The 20,636-nt window shown below is 38.9% G+C and overlaps 1 protein-coding gene across 34 annotated transcripts in view; it reads right to left on the bottom strand.

Annotated features, from left to right (window-relative positions):
* The window catches only part of EIF4G3 (eukaryotic translation initiation factor 4 gamma 3), a 365,343-nt gene that overhangs the window by 50,347 nt on the left and 294,360 nt on the right, over positions 1-20,636 (bottom strand). For all 34 annotated transcript variants that reach the window (XM_063702106.1, XM_031011513.3, XM_055386789.2 and 31 more), the window contains 4 exons: positions 18,124-18,321; positions 3,960-4,106; positions 3,319-3,555; positions 1,083-1,187 (listed from right to left, as the gene is read on the bottom strand). In XM_063702106.1, the coding sequence (XP_063558176.1) occupies positions 1,083-1,187; positions 3,319-3,555; positions 3,960-4,106; positions 18,124-18,321 (687 nt within the window). The remainder of the gene's footprint in view (positions 1-1,082; positions 1,188-3,318; positions 3,556-3,959; positions 4,107-18,123; positions 18,322-20,636) is intronic.

Raw genomic sequence — 20,636 nt, 5'->3', positions numbered from 1 at the left:
TTGATAACAAGGGTGAAGACAACCACATCTAGTCTTAGCAAGATAAAGAATCATCATCAATGCTATCTGGCCTGGGTGGAGGAGAAATAAGAGGTAGGGCTTTGTTCACTTTCTCTAGTGTAGGGCTTGATGTAGTATATTCCCTGTAGGAGTGAAACTTACAAAAGAGTAACTCCCTGTAGGAGTTAAACTTAAAACAGAGAAAAGTAGTAGTAACAAAAACTGCACCCAGTAAGAGAAATGAGGAAAAAAAAAAACAAAAAACAAAAAACCCAGCAGCAGAATAGGAGGGTCACAGGAAAAACGAAAGAGAAGAAAACACCAATATCTGAGCTGGGCACCTTACAGAATTATTCCATTGACTCTTCAACAAATCTGCAAGGTAGGCAACATCCTCATTTTAGAGATTAAAAATGTAAGGCTCAGAGAGTTAAAGGTATTTACTGTGGAGATGAGACTTGCTGATTATTTATCTTACAAAGACTAAATTTAATTGAATTTACATTTGAATGGAGTTTGAATTCAGAATGGCTGATTACAAATTGCAAGTGGCTGGGCGTGGTGGCTCACGCCTATAATCCCAGCACTTTGGGAGGCTGAGGCAGGCAGATCACTTGAGGTCAGGAGTTCCAGACCAGCCTGGCCAACAGCGTGAAATCCTGTCTCTACTAAAAATACAAAAATTGCCCAGGTGTGGGGGCATGTGCCTGTAATCCCAGCTATTCCGGAGGCTGAGGCAGGAGAATCACCTGAAACTGGGAGGCGGAGGTTGCAGTGAGCTGAGATTGAGCCACTGCACTCCAGCCTGGGCGACAGAGTGAGACTCTATCTCAAAAAAAACAAAGCACAAACAAAATTGCAATATGGTTCGATAATCAGAATAAGGAGAAGAAGCACGTAACTGGCAATAGGACTTTTGTCCCTTCTCAGAACTCTCCCACTGAAAGTTTGCCAATTCAAATTCTGAGTCCTGAAGCAAAAGCACTATCTTTACACATGTAAACAACAGGACATACTTCCCCAACCCAATTCCTTTAAAGAGACTGGACCAGCAGGCTTATTATTATTTTTTTCCCACTCACCAGCCTTAGGTCTATAACATCTTGAAGCATGAACCGAATCCTAGATGAGGTTTTTCTTTCTTTCACAATTTTCTCCATCTGATTAAAGTACTGGTCCATACGTGGCTGCAAGAGGCAAAATCATTAGTACTCCTGTCTGAGAAACTTAAACGTAATTTTACCAATTTACAGTTATTTATTTATGTAGTTATCTATTTATTTTTTTAGAGATGGGGTTTCACTCCATTGCCCAGGCTGGAGTGCAGTAGCACAATCACGGCTCACTGCAGCTTCAACCTCTCAGGCTCAACCGATCCCACCTCAGCTTCTCGAGTAGCTGGGACTACAGGCACGTGCCACCATGCCTGGCTAATCTTTTAATTTTTTGTAGAGACAGGGTCTCATTATTTTGCTCAGGCTGGTCTTGAACTCCTGGGCTCAAGCGATCCTCCAGCCTTGGCCTCTCAAAGTGCTGGAATTTCAGGCATTAGCCACTGCGTCCAGCCCATGTAGTTTTCTAAATGGTCTAGGAATATCAATTTATAGCCAAAATATAATGTGGTAGAATTTTTATTTGTATTTTTTTTGAGACAGGGTCTTGTTCTGTCACCCAGTTGGGAGTGCAATGGCTCAATTATGCCTCATTGCAGGCTCAATCTCCTGGGCTTAAGTGATCCTCCTGCCTCAGCTTCCCAAGTAGCTGGGACCACAGGCATATGCCGCTATACTCAACTAAATTTTTCTGTGTGTATGATTTTTTGGAGATATGATATCTCACTATGTTACCCAGGCTGGTTTCAAACTGCTGAGCTCAAACAATCCTTCTGCCTCAGCTTCCCAAAGTATTAGGATTATAGGTGTGAGCCACTGTGCCCGGCCATATGGTAGAATTTTTAGTTGTTCATATGACCACCTAAAATAAAGACTACATTTTTCTAGGCTCCTGGCAGCTGGCTTTGGTCACGTGATTAATTATAGGCAATAATATAAATGGAAATGTTATGCTATAGCTTCCTAGGGCCTTCCTAAAGAGACCAGAGGGGCCAGGCATAGTGACTGATACCTGTAATCCTAGCAATTAGGGAGGCCAAGGCAAAAGGATTGCTTGAAGCCAGGAGTTTAAGACCAGCCTAGGCAACTAAGTGAGACCCATCATCTCTACAAAAAGTAAAAAAAAAAAAAAAAAAAAATTGGGTGACAGGGCAAGACCCTGCTACCTTTTTTTTTTTTTCCTTTTTTTTTTTAGATGGAGTTTCACTCTTGTTGCCCAGCCTGGAGTGCGATGGCGCAATCTTGGCTCACTGCAACCTCTGCCTCCCCGGTTCAAGCAATTCTCCTGCCTCAGTCTCCCAAGTAGCTGGGATTACAGGCATGCGCCACCATGCCTGGCTAATTCTGTATTTTTAGTAGAGACGGGATTTCTCCATGTTGGTCAGGCTGGTCACGAACTCCTGACCTCAGGTGATCTGCCCGCCTCAGCCTCCCAAAGTGCTGGGATTACAAGCATGAGCCACCGCGCCCGGCTGACCCTGTTACTTAAAAAAAAAAAGAGAGAGAGAGAGAGGTGGCTGTGTCTTTTGCCCCTTTTCCTACCTTCTCTGGTGAGAATGATTAGGACAAGGGTTACACTTTAGGAGTCACAGAATGTTAAGCTGAAAGGACTTACCTCGGAGCTTTGTTTACATAAATAAGAAGTAAACCTCAATCTTGTATAAACCACTGGGTTTTCTGTCACAGCTAAGCATAATCCTAGCTGAATCAGATTTTATGGAGTGTTTCTGACATTATTTCTTTGAAGCATTTCTAATTTCTATACCCCTTAAATAGCATACATTATTACAGTATTTTTAATGATTTCTTATATTATGGTTAGACGGCTGTGTCATCAATTAGAGTATAAACTTGAGAAGCACTACTGGGTCTTCATTTCTGCACTACCCTTAGGCCATAGTTTTTCTTTGCATATTTCTGTTCCCAAATTGGGAAATCGTTACAGAAGAAGAAAAAAGAATATGGGACAAATAATCTGAAGAATCTCCAAACTGGCTTTTACACAATTTGGGACCCTCCTCACCTCTGACTCTAATGGAAATGTAAGGAGCATGATGGTTGAACACTGACAATGAGATGGGCAAAAGAAGAAAAATAAACAGCCTAGACCTTTGGGAAAAGATAGAACTATTCTGTTGACAGTCTAAGTTCTTTTGCAACTGACAAAGGAGCCTTTGCGAAGGTTTCTGAGCTTTTGGATTTTTACCTTTGCTTTTTCAAAGTCCAAGTCTTTGCCAATGGTGGTGAGCAGGCGACACAGGCACTCCAGGGATTCTTCGTCATGGTTCTTTAGCAGCTTCACCACACAGTCATGCATGATGGCTTCAGTCAGCATTTTGAGTTTAAAGAGTTCTCCAATAAACTTGATGTTGCCAATGGATCTCCGCCGGGCTTTGTCCTTGGCTTCTTCCAGTTCATCATGAAGCCTTGTCCTCTCCTCTGGCTGTTGTGTAAGGAGGAATAATAGCATCTTGATGATGAAAGTTGTACTGCACAATAAACACTGAGATTCATGGGGTCAGAATCCCCGTGAGAATCTGATAGCAAGTGTAGAATCTACTCCTCAGAAAACTGAACTATACCCATCCATTTCAGATTTTTGGAACTCAGTGACCTGACTCAGGCTTAGATTGAATGGCTGGCATGGAAAATTGAGCTGTCCCCTATATTAGGCACTAAAAGGAACAAAGCATTCCCCTAAACATTAATATGTTGTTTCTACATGAAAAAAAAAAAGGCCATAGGTCCCTCTTAAGGTAGCAGGGAGATGCTGTATCTAGCTTCCTGAAATTTCTACTTTACAGTGCTCAAAGTGTACAAGCACTGTCTTTCTATGAAAATACTTACAGCACTGGCAGCCTCAAGTTCTTTCTGCTTCTTCTCAAAGACATCATCGTCTGCTTTATCTTTTTCAAACTCCTTCTGGCAACGGTTCAGTAGCAGCTTCCGGAAATTCACTGTGTTACCAGGCTTGTCTGCCATGGGTACTTTCAGCTACATCCAGACAGGAAAATAAAAAAAATCAACAAGATTACTTAAAGACATTAAAAATATCTGTTTGCTTTATTGTATGAAATAATGCTGACTGAACCACAGGTAAGCATTCTATAAGAGGCAAACAATATAGCTTCAGGCATTTCATGATTCAACAGTAATATGTCTTAAATTTTATTTAGAAAAGACACACATTCCTCTCATATAAATGTACTCTTTTTTAGCCATGCTTCTAGTTAACATGGAAATCCTTGTCATATCATTGCAACTATAACCCTGAACTTATCTAGACCTTATTTAGAAAAAAAAAAAAAACTGTGTAGAGTTATTACTTCTTTTTTTGAGAAGTACCGTTGTAGTAAGTATTTTGGTTTAATAGAACACACAAAAATGACATAAGACAAGGGAGAATTTGCTGGTTATCACAAAACTGTTGTAGGTGAGATCCTTATTGTATTTATGCAGAAGTTGGGATACTGGGGGATTTTTGAGATATCTTTTCATTGGGGAATGTCATAATGTTAGCACTTACCTTGACTATAAATATAGTATGTTTACTGCTTATTGCTTATGTGCCATGAGAATATACTAGTTCTCCAAAAGTTTGGAAGCAAGATCCTTACAAGGTTTCCATCCAAATCCAATAATAATTGTTTTCTAATAGTTGTAATAGCTCAAGGTTACTTGTAACCAAACACAGAGACATTCTTATGAACATATTTAGAATATAAAGACAGTAGACTGCAGCAGGGATTCTACTAAAATATTCTAATTTACAGATGACATCCCTCTGAGCACCATTTTGAACAGCTATTTCATAATATGATACAACGGTTTTTCTGGGATCACAAAGTGTCTCCCAAAGTTCTGAAATGTATGTATGGTCTTTGCCCTAGGTATAACAGAAGATCTTTGTGAAAACTGGGTACACTGCATCCATACTCACAAAATAATTAATGTTATCAACCAGAATGAACTTGGTCAGCTGTTGATCAAGGCTGGATGGCTACAGAAACTTCCTGAGAACTGACGATGATAATGCTAGAATATTTGTACTAGAACTGATGGCACACTCTCCAATGTATTCCCTACGATGTATGAAAGATCATTTAACAGATCCAGTAATAATCAACCATGTGTTACACTGCATATTTCCTTTCAGCAGGAGACATTATCTTAGGAAGAGGGGAAGATTTTCAGATAATTTTTTAGACAACCAGAGAAAAGTCTACTGTATCCTTAACTCCAAATTTAGGCTACATAAATGCAAGCAACTATAGATAATTTTACAGTCAGGCCTACTCTAAAGTCACACAAGTCAGCCTTCAAGAAAAGAAATGCTACATGAAAGCAAGAGTTTTCCAAAGCAAAAGCCAAAAGTTGAATCTACCTTCTCTTATATAAGACCCAGAATACACAATAATGGACTAAGAAATACAAAAGAGAACCAAGAAGTATATTCAAAAGCAGGTTGGCATACAAGAGCACCAACATGACATTAGATTTTAGAACTAAAGTTTCTAAACATCAGCAGTTATATCCAATTTGCTGCTTTATAGGAACATAAGTTAAACCAGCCACAAAATCCTAGCCAGCATCTTGGCATATTTACCTCCATCATCTGTATTGACATTAAGTGTATAACTGACTGACAAGAAAGTAATAGTCTGGCCCACAATCTATCATCTCTAAAGAGATGTTTCCTACATTACAGATTTACTGTGTAGAAAAGAGAGAAATGAGGACAACAAACAATATGAAAATCTAAGCCACTGCCATATGCTGAGAAGTGCAGGAAAGACTATTTTAGAGGAGCTGGGTTAAGTATCAAAAGTTTTGCTTACTTGCTATATAAACAAAGGCAATTCTTTTAATCCAAGTTTCAGTTTTGTCATCTAAAACAAGGGAGGTACAGCCTCTATGTCCATCTGAGAGGGTAGCTTGAGCATTCAGCATGGAAGCACTTTAATAAGCCACAGATAAATAAGCTGTAACTGAAATCGAAAGAGTGCTGGAATATGAGTCACAAAATCAGAAACTGAATCCCAGCTCTTTAATCTACTATGTAAATTTGAGAGTTACCTCACTGAACCTCAGTCCCTACACCTGCAGAATGAGATATTCCAAAATGATTGTAGATTAAGGAACATGATAAAATAGCTGGTGAAAAGGGAGCTCTGGACATAGTCACAATCCCAGCTCTGCCATGTGACTTTGGCCAAGTCACTCAGTTTCCCCAAACCTCTATTTCAAAAATGGGGTGAGGTATTATACCTATCTCTTAGGAGGTGTTATTGGGAGGATCAAATGAGGTATCTAAGGAAAAGCAAATAGTGGCTGACACACAGTAAGGGCCCAATCAACAACTAGTATGGCTATATTAAACACTTCATTTGACAGGTCTATGATTAAACATTAAGAGTAACCTATATTGTAATAACATAGCTATCAAAGAAAGGATAAAGCAAAGTTAGCTCACTAAGCAATAAAGAGAAAATCACAAAATGCAAGAGAAACAAAAGTCTGCTATCCCAAAATAATGGTCAAGAGGAATTTCACATGAATTGGGGCATAAAGAACACATAATCATGCATAAACTTTTCAGATATATTCACGTGGAAGTATTAAAGCTGAATAACTAGCAGAATGACTACAGATTTACAAAAATGTATCTCTGAATGAATGAATACCTAGCTATACAGCTCCTTGAAGACTTGTTTTGGAACATGATCTTAATACCCTCTGGGGATGGTTGACAGGGCTGTGGAAATATGGACAGGGGCCAGTGAGAACATATCCTCTGAGAATAGTGATTCATGGTGATTTTCTTTTTCTTTTTTTTTTTTTTTGTCCTTAGGAGATGGTAAATTTGACAGGGCTGTAAGTGAGCACTTGTTGTCTGCTGGACGCTGGGTGGTCAAGAGACCCACTGAGATTGGTTAGTTGGAACAGAACATGAAGAGTGGATACCTTAATCTGCTTGGGCTGCTATAACAAAATACCATAGACTGGGTGGCTTAAACAATGGAAGTTTATTTCTCATAGTACTGAAAGCTGCGAAGTCCAAAATCAAGGTACTGGCAGATTAAGTTCTTGGTGAGGACCCTCTTCCTGGCTTGTAAATGGCTGACTTCTCACTGTATCCTTACATGACAGGGAGAGAAACAGCTCAGGTGTTTCCTCTTGCAAGGGCACTAATCCCATTGTGTGGGCTCCACCCTCATGACCTCAACTAAACCTAGTTACTGCCCCCCACCCACCTCCTAATGTAATTATAGTAAGAGTCAGGGCTTCAAACTATGATTTTTCAGAGACACAACAGTGGACAAGGCAGATGCATGCAAATATGATCATGGATAATAGCAAGAATGAAAGGTATGTGACAGTGAGAAAAGGATCTATTTAGACAACTGCAATTTTCACTTAACAGTCCATGATCAACACTAAAATGTGTGTTTAAATGGGTTGTTCGGGACGGGTTTCTTTTTCTAAGGGAGCAAGGGAGTCGGTGAGAATGTTTTAGTAAGGCTGCTTGATAAGCTGAATTCACTAGAAAGCACCTACCTTTTTATTTTTATACAGTAGTAAACTAACAATGTGGCATTAGTGTAAAGAGACCCATCCACATACAGGTCACTCAGCAATCTTAGATATGAATGTTGTCAGCATCAGGTAGTAATTTTCTTCAAGCAACAGGGCCTATACTGCTGACATATTTGTTAGCATTGAGGGTGGACATGCTTATCCCCAAAAGGATCAAATTCTAGAGAATCATCAAGGGTTGTCAGCAGTGTAGTAATTACGGCAATCAAACAGAAATGAAAATGGAATGGTAAGTCCTGGCCTTGGCTTAGCATGTTCAGGATTTTCAGTGCTGTCTCAGAACATAAAGATGTTAATGGCAACCCATGGCCCAGCAGTAGTTTTGCCCCCAAATCATGTGCTAGTGTGAAGTAAAGTACTTGTAATGAATAGGATAATGTAAGCAAATGGCACCTCTGTGCTAACTCTAAAACTCTGGTTTCTAGAGGATAGTTTACTTTAAATTTTATTTTATTTTTTTTTTTGGAGACAGTGTCTCCCTATGTTGCCAAGGCTAGTCTCAAACTTCGGGGCTCAAGTGATCCTCCCACCTGTCTCCTGAGTAGCTGGGATTATAGGCATGTGTCACTACTCCTGGCCAAGGACAGTTTGCTGTTAAATGTGAAGTAAATAGGCCGGGTGCAGTGGCTCACGCCTGTAATCCCAGCACTTTGGGAAGCCGAGGCGGGTGGATCACGAGGTCAGGAGATTGAGACCATCCTGGCTAACATGGTGAAACCCCGTCTCCACTAAAAATACAAAAAATTAGCTGGGCGTGGTGGCGGGCGCCTGTAGTCCCAGCTATTCAGGAGGCTGAGGCAGGAGAATGGCTTGAACCCGGGAGGCGAAGCTTGCAGTGAGCCGAGATTGTGCTACTGCACTCTAGCCTGGGTGAAAGAGCAAGACTCCGTCTCAAAAAAAAAAAAAAAAAAAAAGTGAAGTAAACAGCAATACAGTAATTTAAAAAAAATTGTTTAATAAACCAACATAACTCTCAGGTCCATGGTGACATACTATTTTCTATCAGTGGTTATATCATGACGTTAGGCAATTTACCCTGCCAAAACTGTACATAATACTCTGCATACTATGAACACATCTATCAAAATGGATCTCTGTTAGATATACCTGAAGAGGTATAGTGTTAAAGGATATGCACAAGATTCAAAAGGGAGTGGTCAGTTATGAAAGTATACGTCATCTCTGATCATTTTTTCTTCAACACATTATAAAATCTTCCATCAGGACAGTTACAAATCCCTCCTCCTCCGGTTGACCAGTCACTCGCTGTTGCCCAAGGCTGACTTGTCATGTCTGCAATTCCGGGCTTTATTTTTTATGGGATTTAACTGCCTCTCTTTTTCTCTCGGTGTCTCTTCCTATTCTCAGTCCTGTCATTCTCCTCATGTTTTGCTTTTAAACACTTAAAGTGTCAATACTACAAGCTCTGTATCTGGCATAACAGTATACAGAATGCTTAAAAATCTGCCTTTAGTGCCATTCTTTGTAGCTGAGGTATGTATGTCTCCCACAGCACAGATAAAAAGTAACAAAACTACAGTCTCAGGGCATAAAAGAAACTCTTTCAAGTTGGTTATTCTTTCATTCAGGCATTTACCTACTCACTCACAACTATTACCTGCCAAGAATCATTCTAGGCACTGGGAATTCAGCAGTGAACAAAACAGAAAAAGTCCCTTTCCTTGGAGTTTATATTCTAGAGGGGTTCTGAGATGAGCATTCTCATTTCAATTATAATTAAGACAAAAGCACAGCAATTTAAAGTTTTAATAATCCAATTTAAAATTGTACTTAAGTACAGATTTAGATACAGGACAACATTTCTCTTGTCCACTCTTCCTCACCTGCCACTTAATTCAGATGTCCTCCTCCAAAAAGAAATGCTGAATTCTAGTTAAATGCTTTATTATTCATGAAGGGAGTCTCACAGGCCTCTTCAGTCATTTCCAGTTGAACTAGCAGAAGCAGCAAAATACTCCAGAGGCGGAGTTGACCATCTCTTATGACTCCCTCAAGCCTTGTATGGTATGCCTTAGTAGAGCTTGGTGGACACGGGCAGCTGCATATATGGATGGATATGTACATATGTATCTGTATGTGTGTGTATACAGTACTACAGAGCAACGAGGGAAAGCTGAATCCATTATATCAATTTCCTCTATAAATCTAAAAGAATCTTTCTTAAAGGCCTACCCTTTAAGACTTCAAGAAAAAATTAACAAACAAAATAATTTTATACTCTAGGATTCACCTAATCACTGCAAAGTTACAAAAGAGGTTTTAAATGGAGGTGTGCAATCAATGTGAATGACATGGAAAGAGAAAAATGGCTTAACAACTGCTCTAAACAATGGGAACACATATTCTCCTAAATCTTACAATCTCAACAATCTAGGCTGGGTTTTTAAACCTCAACACTACTGACATTTGGGGTAGGATAATTATTTCTTGTGGAGGGCTCTCCTGTGCACTATAGAAAGCTCAGCAGCATCCTCACCCCATACCCACTAAGATGCCATACCAATAACCAAGAAGGCCTCCAGACACTGCCAAATGTCCTGAAGTGGGGGTGGGAGGGAATGTCCCTGGTTGAGACCAGACTTCCAGATACTAGTTCAATTTTTTATTCACTGTCTTCAGTTTCTTTGATTCTGTTGGGAGGTATTATTTTTCAAGCTAATAATTACCTTAAGGGAATTCTTTTAAATGCCTGTGGTCTAGAGGTTTGGAAAATGTTGTATACAGTAGATCTTTCCAGGAAACATTAGCATAGTAAACAGGGGCTTGAAGGAAACAAATCTGCTTATGCCAGCATTGCTGAAACACATACTAACAGCTCAATTTTGGGCATTTCACTTTTGGGCAACACTGGCCCGTGGACATGTCATCTTGAAAAAGCAATTGGGTAGACTCCATTTCTTTTCTTTTCTCTGTCTTTTTTTTTTTTGAGACAGGGTCTCGCTCTGTCACCCAGACTGGAGTGCAGTGGTGCAATCTTGGCTTACTGCAACCTCCACCTCCTGGGTTCAAGTGATTCTCATGCCTCAGCCTCCCAAGTAGCTGGCGTGATAGGCGTGCGCCACCATGCCCAGCTAATTCATTTCTTTTCCAACAGTACAAAATAATATAGCACACACTCAGGTATCCATTGTCCAAATGTTACCATTTTGCCATATTTGTTTTAGATCTTTTGCTTAAAAAAAAAATCTGTGTGTGTGTGTGTATACACATATATTAGAGACGGGGTTTTGCTCTGTCACCCAGGCTAGAATGCAACAGTGCCATCATAGCTCACTGCATCCTTGAACTCCTGGGCTCAAGTGATCCTCTTGCCTCAGCCTTTGGAGTAGCTGGGACTACAGGTGCATGCCACCACACCCAGCTTTTTCACACTTTTTTTTTTTGAGACAGGGTCTCACTATGTTGCCCAGACTGGTCTCCAACTCCTAGGCTCAAGTGATCCTTCCATCTTGACCTCCCCAACTGGGATTATTGGCATGAGCCACCACAGCTGGCCACTTTTTCAGTTTTTAAGAAACTAAATATTACAGTAAAACTTAAAAGCCTATAGTGGTTTTTAAGCTTTTCACTCTATTGCTTGTTTTTGTTTCAAAAATTTTTTAAGGTTCAGCAATAAATTATGAAAAAGCAAACTCCATAAATACTACCAGGTATGGTAACCAGGTCAAGATACAGAACACTGAAAGCTTCTCAGAAGCTCCTCTTAAATTTCCTTCCAAAGCACATCCACAACCCTCTGTCTCCAAAGTTATACAAAAGCCTCCTAGACTTTTATAACTTTCTTGCCTTTTTTTTTTTTTTTTTTTGAGACAGAGCCTCACTTTGTCGGCCAGGCTGGAGTGCAGTGGCATGGTCTCAGCTCACTGCAACCTCAACCTCCCTGCCTCAAGCAATTCTCCTGCCTCAGCCTCCCAAGTAGCTGGGATTACAGGCATGCGCCACCATGCCCAGCTAATTTTTGTATTTTTAGTAGAGATGGGGTTTCACCATGTTGGCCAGGCTGGCCTTGAACTCCTGACCTCAGGTAATCCGCCTGCCCTGGCCTCCCAAAGTGCTGGGATTACAGCTGTGAGCCACTGAGCCCAGCCTTGCTTTCGTTTCACAAAGAAAACATGCAACCTTTAACACTATAGACAGGTATCCCCAAACACCAAAGTTAGTTTTTGTTTCATTTTTGAACATTAAATAACAAATCATGTAGTATCTTTTTGGGTCTGCCCTCTTTTACTCAAACTTACTCTTGTGAGAATCCATGCCCATGTAGTTGTACTTCAGATTCACTGTCCTTGTATAAACATGCTACGATTTATCCATTCTACTATTAACAGGCATTTTTTCATTTTTCTTTCCTGTATAAAAAATGCTACAACATTTTTGTATATATTTCCTAGCATATGAGATATGTATGTTTATTGGTTGTGTATATACCTAAGAATTGAAATGCTAGTTATGGCAGAAAAACTTCAGCTTTAGTATATAATGCTAAACAATTTCCAAAGTGGCTGTTGCAATCAGTATGTGAGAGTTCTTGTTGTTTCACGTTTGTAAATATCTGGTACATTTAGCAATTTGATGTTATTGCATAGTACATGAACATCTTCAACATTATTGCCCAATTGCCCTCATAAATGGTTGTATTCATCTTTAAAAACATTTAAAATGGGATTTTTTTTTCAATCTAGTGGGGGTGAATTTTACAGAACTATGGTTTATATTTCTTAGTTTATCACTTCCCTAATAATGAATAACAATTGAATGTCTTTTTTTTTTCCTTAAAAAAAAAAAAACCACGAGATACAGGTGCAGGATGTGCAGGTTTGTTACATAGGTATACATGTGCCATGGTGGTTTGCTGTACCTACTGACCTGTCCTTTAAGTTCCCTCCCCTCAACCCCCCTCCCCCAACAAGCCCTGGTGTGTGTTGTTCCCCTCTCTGTGTCCATGTGTTCTCAATGTGAAACTACCACTTATGAGTGAGAACATGCAGTGCTTAGTTTTCTGTTCCAGTGTTACTTTGCTGAGGATGATGGCTTCCAGCTTCATCCACGTCCCTGAAAAGGACATGATCTCATTTCTTTTTATGGCTGCATAGTATTCCATGGTGTATATGTACCACATTTTCTTTATCCAGTCTATCATTGATGGGCATTTGGGTTGGTTTCATGTCTTTGCTATTGTAAATAGTGCTGCAATAAACACACGTGTGCACGTGTCTTTATAGTAGAATGATTTATATTCTTTTGGTTATACACCTAGTAATGGGATTGTTGGGTCAAATGGTACTTCTGGTTCTAGATCCTTGAGGAATCGTCATACTGTTGAACTAACTTACATTCCCACCAACAGTGTAAAAGCATTCCTGTTTCTCCACAGCCTTGCTAGCATCTATTGTTTCCTTTTTAATAATCGCCATTCTGACTGGCATGAGATGGTATCTCATTGTGGTTTTGATGTGCATTTCTCCGATGATCAGTGATGTTGAACTTTTTTTCATATATTTGTTGGCCAGGTAAATGTCTTATTTTGAGATGTGCTGTCATTGATTATCTTTTCTAAAGTTTATCAACCAGTGGATTTTCATTTCTATGAACTGCCCATATTTTTATTAGGCTGTTTTTTTCCTACTGATTTGCTTCTTTTTCTTCCTTAATTCTGGATTCTAATATTCTGTCAGTTAATGCACTCCAAACAGATACTCCTAGGTTGTGGTTTTATCTTTGTATTTATTTATAGTATCTTTTGCTGCATCAAAGATTATAAACTTTAACAGTCAAATCTTATACCTTTATCCTTCATGTTTTGAATTTTGCTAAAGAAATCTTTCCCTACTCAAAAGTTCATGAAAATAGCCTCCTTGATTTTCTTATAAAAGGTTAGCTTTTCAAATTTAGATATTTAATAATCCTATAATGTTTGATGTGTGTAGTAGGATTCTATGATTCTATGTTCACTGTTACCATTTTATTTCAGTCTCTCAATCCCTCAAAAGTAATCAACTACAGTGTCAGAAGTCAGGACAGTGGTTACCTTTTTTGCTTTCCCTGAGACTAGGTCTCACTCTGTCACCAGGCTGGAGTAAGTACCATAGTATTATCATGGTCCACTGCAGCCATGACCTCCTGGACTCAAGGGATCCTCCCACCTGAGCCTCCCTAGTAGCTGGGACTACAGGTGGGACTACTATCATGCCTGGCTCATTTTTTAATTTTTTATTTGTAGAGTCAGAGTCTCATTATGTTGCCCAGTCTGGCCTCAAACTCCTAGGCTCAAGCAATCCTCCCGCCTCAGCTTTCCAAAGTGTTGACATTGTAGGCATGAGCCACTGCACCTGGTCCTAGTTACCTTTAAAAAAGACTAAAGAGTATTGAAAAGGGTCTAAGGTGTATTCACTTCACTGACATACACTGAGCTGTACAGTAATGATTTGTATACCTTTCTGTAAGCATGTTGCGTTGGTGTGTTGAAGCTGGTTCGTATTGGTTTATGACAGACAACTGTTTAACAGTAATTTTGTGAGTCTTGTCAAACTGTCAGTAGATTACAAATAGTCCTGAGGACAGCATTTACATCATTAAATTTGGCAAATGCAACAAATGAAGAATTTCAACCCAGAAAGCACATAGTTAGTCATATTTCAATAAAAAAGTTTAAAACATTAAAAACATACACTAAAGAAATAAAAGTCAGGTGCAGTGGCTAACGCCTATAATCCCAGCACTCTGGGAAGGAGGCAGGAAGATTGCTTGAGCCCAGGAGTTTACGACCAGTCTGGGCAACATATTGAGATTCTGTCTCTATAAAAAATTTAAAGATTAACTGGACATGGTGGTGCATGTTTATGGTCCCAGCTACTCAGGAAGCTGAGGTGGGAGGATCATGTGAGCTCAGAAGGTTGAGGGTGCAGTAAGCCCAGATCCTGCCACTGCACTCTAGCCTGGGTGACAGAGCAAGACAAAAAGGAAAGGGAAGGGGAAGGAAAAGAAGAAAGAGGCCAGGCATGGTGGCTCACGTCTATGGTGCCAACACTTTGGAAGGCTGAGGCAAGCAGATCACTTGAGCTCAGGAGTTCCAGATCAGCCTGGACAACATGGCGAAACCCCAAAACCCTACATGTACAAAAAAATACAAAAATTAGCTGAGCATGTGCCTGTAGTCCCAGCTACTTGGGAGGCAGAGATGAGAGGATTGCTTGGACCCAGGAGTTTGAAGCTGCAGTGTGCTGTGATCACACCACTGTACTCCAGCCTGGGATACAGAGTGAGAGCTTGTCTCAAAAAAAAAAAAAAAAAAAAAGAAAGACAAGAAAAGGAGGGAGGGAGGCAGGCTCCAGAATACAAGGATAAACGAACATATGAGAGAGAGAGAGAAGAGAGATGGTTGAACAAGTTATGGTATATGCATATTATGAAATATTATGCAATTAGTATAAAAGTATGAGTAAAATCTATCTGTAATGACCTAGAGGGCTGCCCAAAACATTTATTAAGTTAAAAAAAAAAAAGCAAACTGAAAATAATTTATATAATTCAATTAAAGCAAAACCAAAAAAACCTCTTTATACATACTCATATTTTCATGTGATTTTATAAACATGAAGAAAACTATAGATGATTACATCAAAACCATTCACAGTGACCATCTGATAGGGAAGGAAGATTAACTGGCTGGGGCTGCAAGCAGAGACTAATAACTGTATTAACTATACCATTTGACTTGTTCAAATAGGTTGTCATCTTATAATTTAAAATAATCCAGGAGGCCAGGAGGTGGCTCCTGCCTGTAATCCCTGTGCTTTGGGAGGCCAAGGCGGGAAGAGCACTTGAGCCTAGGAGTTTTTGAGACCAATCTGGGCAAATAGTAAGACCTCATCTCTACCAAAAATAAAAAAATAGCCAGGCCTGGTGGTGGTGTGTGCCTATAGTCAAGGAGGAGGACTGCTTGAGCCCAGGAGTTTGAAGCCTCAGTGAGCTATGATCATGCTACTGGACTCCTACTACTTTTGCTACTCATGCTACTTTTGCTGGGCAACACAGCAAAAGACCTTGTCTCAAGCAAAATACATAAATAAAACAATCCAATAAAGTTTTCAAAAGTCTCGTAAGTGGGTGGCTTGTCTGTAATTTCTTCCTATTCCAATCCAATTTGTACTTATTGCCAGATCATTTCAAAGGCCATTTTCATCAATATCACTCCTCCATTAAACCACCTACACACTACTTAACTGCCTATCTGATAAAATTCAAAACTGGGAAAGAGCATTAAAGTGTGATCCAGAGGATCTGGGATCTAGTCCTAATTTTAATGAGTCATGGATGTCATGGCTACCACAATGAAAATGAGAGCCCAGAAATGGAGAATTAGTTTGCTTCCATATAACTATGGCACATCAGGAGGCACTATGGCAAGTGATTGAGTTAAATAATCCCTGATTTGAATTCTAGCAATGCCACTTACTAGTTACATCACCCTGAGCAAGTTATTTTTCCTTTTCAAGCTCAGCTTTTGGTTCAATAAAGTGGGGCTAGTAACACTGACCATTCAGGATTAGAATAACCATTAAAAATAATATGTATATATAAAGCCTCGATCCATATTGCAACTTAGTAGGTGCTGAATAGACTATTTTTATTATAATAATCATCCTCATTCTATAGCCAACATTCAAAACCTTCACAAATTGGACCTAAAAAGTCTAATATAGTTTCAATTTATTTAGGGCTTACTACAGGCCAAACACTGGGCTAGAAATTTTGTAATCTCATTTATTTTAATTAATTTTATCCTTATAATATTATAAATGGTATGAATTAATCTCATTTTATGGATTAAAAACAGGGGCTTAAAGAGATCAGTAACTGTTCTAAGGTCATAAAGTTAGGAAGTGGCAGAGTAGAAACTATCTTCTCTTATCTCAATTTTATTTTATTTTGAGACAGAGTCTCACTCTTGTCACCCAGGCTGGAGTGCTGTGGTGCAATCTCTGCTCACTGCAACCTCAGCCTCCTGAGTTCAAGTGATTCTCCTGCCTCAGCCTCTCAAGTAGCTGGGATTACAGGCACACACTACCATGCCTGGCTAATTTTTGTTACCACACCCAGCTAAGTTTTGTATTTTTAGTAGAGACGAAGTTTCCCCATGTTGCCCAGGCTGGTCTCAAACTCCTGATCTCAGGTGATCTGCCCACCTCAGCCTCCCAAAGTGCTGAGATTACAGGCATAAGCCACCTTGCCCAGCCTGGAATTTAATTTTAAACTTTAAATTTTAAACCTAGAGCTGCGACTCCAAAGCCACACTTACTGCTTCAGACTTGAGCCCGCTTAGAATATGTTCTTTCTTCTCCAAATGTGTATTTCCCATTGTCTCAGGTCCAACTCAAACTCTATTTGCTTTATAAAAGTTTTGTGACTCTCCCACCAACATAGTGTTTTCTTTTTCTTCCAACTTATTTTTCGGTCTAACCATCCATTCAGGCATTAAGATACTGCTACATCACAAAATACCTTTTAAGTAATTTTTTTCTTGGAAATACTTATTTTCAAAATGGATTTTGAATTCCTTTAAGACAGAAGATGTGACTTTTCCAAACCCCAAAAGACTTACCTACCTTTGACATAGGTAGTCAAAAATATTGGTAGAATGAGAGAATTTTGCATTTTCATAGCTTGTTTCTAAGCAGCAAGGCACGACAACGAGTTGTAATAATTAAGAAAAAATCCAAATGTTAAAGGACAGACATTTCTGACACAAGTACCTCGGTAACAATAACAGGAAGAGAAAACAGATGATACATGGCAGTTTATGACCATGGAATAGAGGACAATGAACACTAACCAGAAGCTCTTTGGTCTCCCTCTCTGTCTTGCCCTAGATTTGACAGGCTGTGGAGATTAAATGGCTTCAGACAATGTAAAGGGAGAGAAACCTAACAGTTTCTATGACATGAAATTATCAGCTTTGAAACCTTTTTGACTACAGAACAACTATCCTTTCATTTTCACAGAGATTAGAATTAGAATCAACGTGTTTTTAAATTTCAAACTTAATTAAATGTGGAAGCATGCATTTGCTTGCTTTCCATAAGAGACAAACGGGAAAAATTTGTTGCCCATGACGATAATTTTACATTACTAATTTAAACCTGACTCTATCTTTCTTATGTTGAATGGGCCCATCTCATGCCCATTTCGGTCCAGACTTCATATCTCCTCCAGAGGGGAGTATACGTTTTAATAAAGCAAGATTGTCTTTAATAATGAGAATATTATATCAATAAATACTAAAAATATATTCTCCCCTTTATGTTGCCCCAATAACACTTCTGGGAAGAATGTGTAGTGAGGGGAGAATATACCTCTTGAAGATTTCTGGTTTTACTCCTTCCTCTCTTCTTACCGTTACTAGACATCGACACATGTTTGCGTAAGCCACAGAGAAACTGGGTTCATCAATAGCCTTCTCAAAGACCAGGTCAATAACTCCTTTCAGCCGCTCCTCTGTATCAACAGTAAGTCCTGACACTTGCTTCATCAGTTGATTGAACATCTGTGGTGTCAATTTATTTAAGATACTTCGAACTTTTCTAAAAAGCTCCTAGAAGGGCCACAAAAAAGAAAAAAGCATTAGAGTAACTGTGACAATATGGTGCTTTCTGTAATGATTAATTTTAAAAATAATATATAAGTTCAACTTCTCAAATTATTAACAAGGACTGTGAACTAGTCACAGAAACAATTAAACTAATCTATTTTAACAAATAGTCAAAAATTACCTTCTTTTCACTACTGAGGAGAATTCTAGAAATAGGTATATACACACTAAGCTGGTGGGAGCATTATCTGTTAACATTTCTAAGGGCAATTTGACAACGTATATCAAAAGCTTTAAAACTGTGTATGTAACCTTTGAACCAGTAATTATACTTTTAGAAACGTATTTATATTTAGAGATATGTAAAAATACTTTAGCCACATAACTCATTACAGAAAATAACTTTGATGTAAAAAAAATAGAAATTTGTCTAAATTATGGTATAATATAAATAATGGTATGAAACACTAGGCAGGAGTCTTTTAAAACAATGTTGTAAAAACTCTAAAAAAAAAAAAAATAGGAATACAAGAGATCTTCCTAGACTAGTAAAAGGAGATATACAACTCCACTTAAAGGTGAAAGGCAAAATGATTTTTGCCCCTAAGATTGAGAATAATGCAAAAAATGTTTCTTCTCACCATTCCCGTTCAGTATCATACCAGAGGTCCTAATCAATGAAATAAAGCAAAGAAAAAGCAATAAAAGGTATGTAGATTGTAAAGGAAGAAATAAAACTCTATGCAGAGAAGATATAATTGTCTACATAGACAATCATAAGGAATCTGCAAAAAGACCAGAATAAGTCAATCTAGCAATTGTAGGATACAATGTCAAAATGCAAACATCAACTGCTTTTCTATGTATTAGCAATAAATAACCAGAAATTAATTTTTTTTAAGTACCATTTACAGCAGCACCAAAATCTACAAAATATTTAGCCAAAAACTAGCAAAAGGTCAGGCGTGGTGGCTCACACCTTTAATCCCAACTTGGGAGACCAAGGTTGGGTGGATCACTTGAGGCCAGAGGTTCGAGACCAGCCTGGTCGACATGGCAAAACCCCATCTGTACTAAAAATAGAAAAATTAGCTGGGTGTGGTGGTGCATGCCTATAATCCCAGCTACTCGGGAGGCTGAGGCAGAAGAAACACTTGAACCTGGGAGGCAGCGGTTGCAATGAGCTGAGATCACACCACTGCACTGCAGCTTGGGCAACAGAGTGAGACTCTGTCTCAAAACAAAAAAGATGGAAAAAAATATGAAAACTATAAATCACTGATAAAGGAAATCAAAGAGGGCTTAAATAAATGAAGATATATGTCATGTTCTTGTATTAGAAGATTCATTATTGTTAAGATGTCAGTTTTCCCCAAAGTGATCTGCAGATACATCATAATCCAAATCCTAATAGGGCCTTTTGTTTTTTGTTTTGGGTAGAAAACAAGGAGCTGATTCTAAAATTTATATGAAAAGACACACACACACACACACAAAACCCTAGAAGAGCCTAAATAATTTTGAAGAAAAACAAAAAGTTGGAGAATTGAATTCACACAATCAGATTTCAAAACTTTCTATATAAAGATAGAGTGGTGTTGGCCAGAGGACAGACACATAGCTAGATGAAGAAGAATGTAGAGTCTAGAAACAGATGCACACATACATGATGAACTGATTTTCAACAAAGATGCCAAAACATTTCAATGGAGAAAGGATAATCTTTTCAACAAATGGTGCTGGAACAACTGGACATCCACAAGAAAGGGGAGAAAAAGAACCCTGACCTATTATCTTGCACCTTGTACAAAACTCAACAAAAACTGGATCACAAAGCTAAATGTGAAACCTAAAACTATAAACTTCTAAAAGACAACATAGTAGAAAAGTGTTGTTTTCTTGGGTTTACGCAAATATTTCTTAGATATGACAGCAAAAGCACAATCATGAATGAAAAGGTTGATTAATTCAATATTATCAAAATTAAAAACAGGCTGGGTATGGTGGCTCATGCCTATAATCCCAGCACTTTAAGAGGCTGTGGTGGGTGCACTGTTTGAGCCCAGGAGTTCAAGACCAGCCTGGGCAACATGGCAAAACCCTGTCCCCACAAAAAATACAAAAATCAGCTGAGCACGGTGGCACGCACCTGTAGTTCCAGCTACTTGGGAGGTTTAGGAGGGAGGACTGCCTGAGCCAGGGGAGGCTGAGGTTACAGTGAGCTGTGATTGTGCCACTGCACTCCAGCCTGGGCAACAAAGTGAGACCCTGTCTCAAAAAATAATAATAATGAGAATAAAATAAAATAAAATAAAAAT

The sequence above is a fragment of the Gorilla gorilla genome, chromosome 1 (assembly GCF_029281585.2).
Source record: "Gorilla gorilla gorilla isolate KB3781 chromosome 1, NHGRI_mGorGor1-v2.1_pri, whole genome shotgun sequence".
Lineage (NCBI taxonomy): Eukaryota > Metazoa > Chordata > Mammalia > Primates > Hominidae > Gorilla > Gorilla gorilla.
This window is presented reverse-complemented; position numbering and strand designations above follow the sequence as displayed.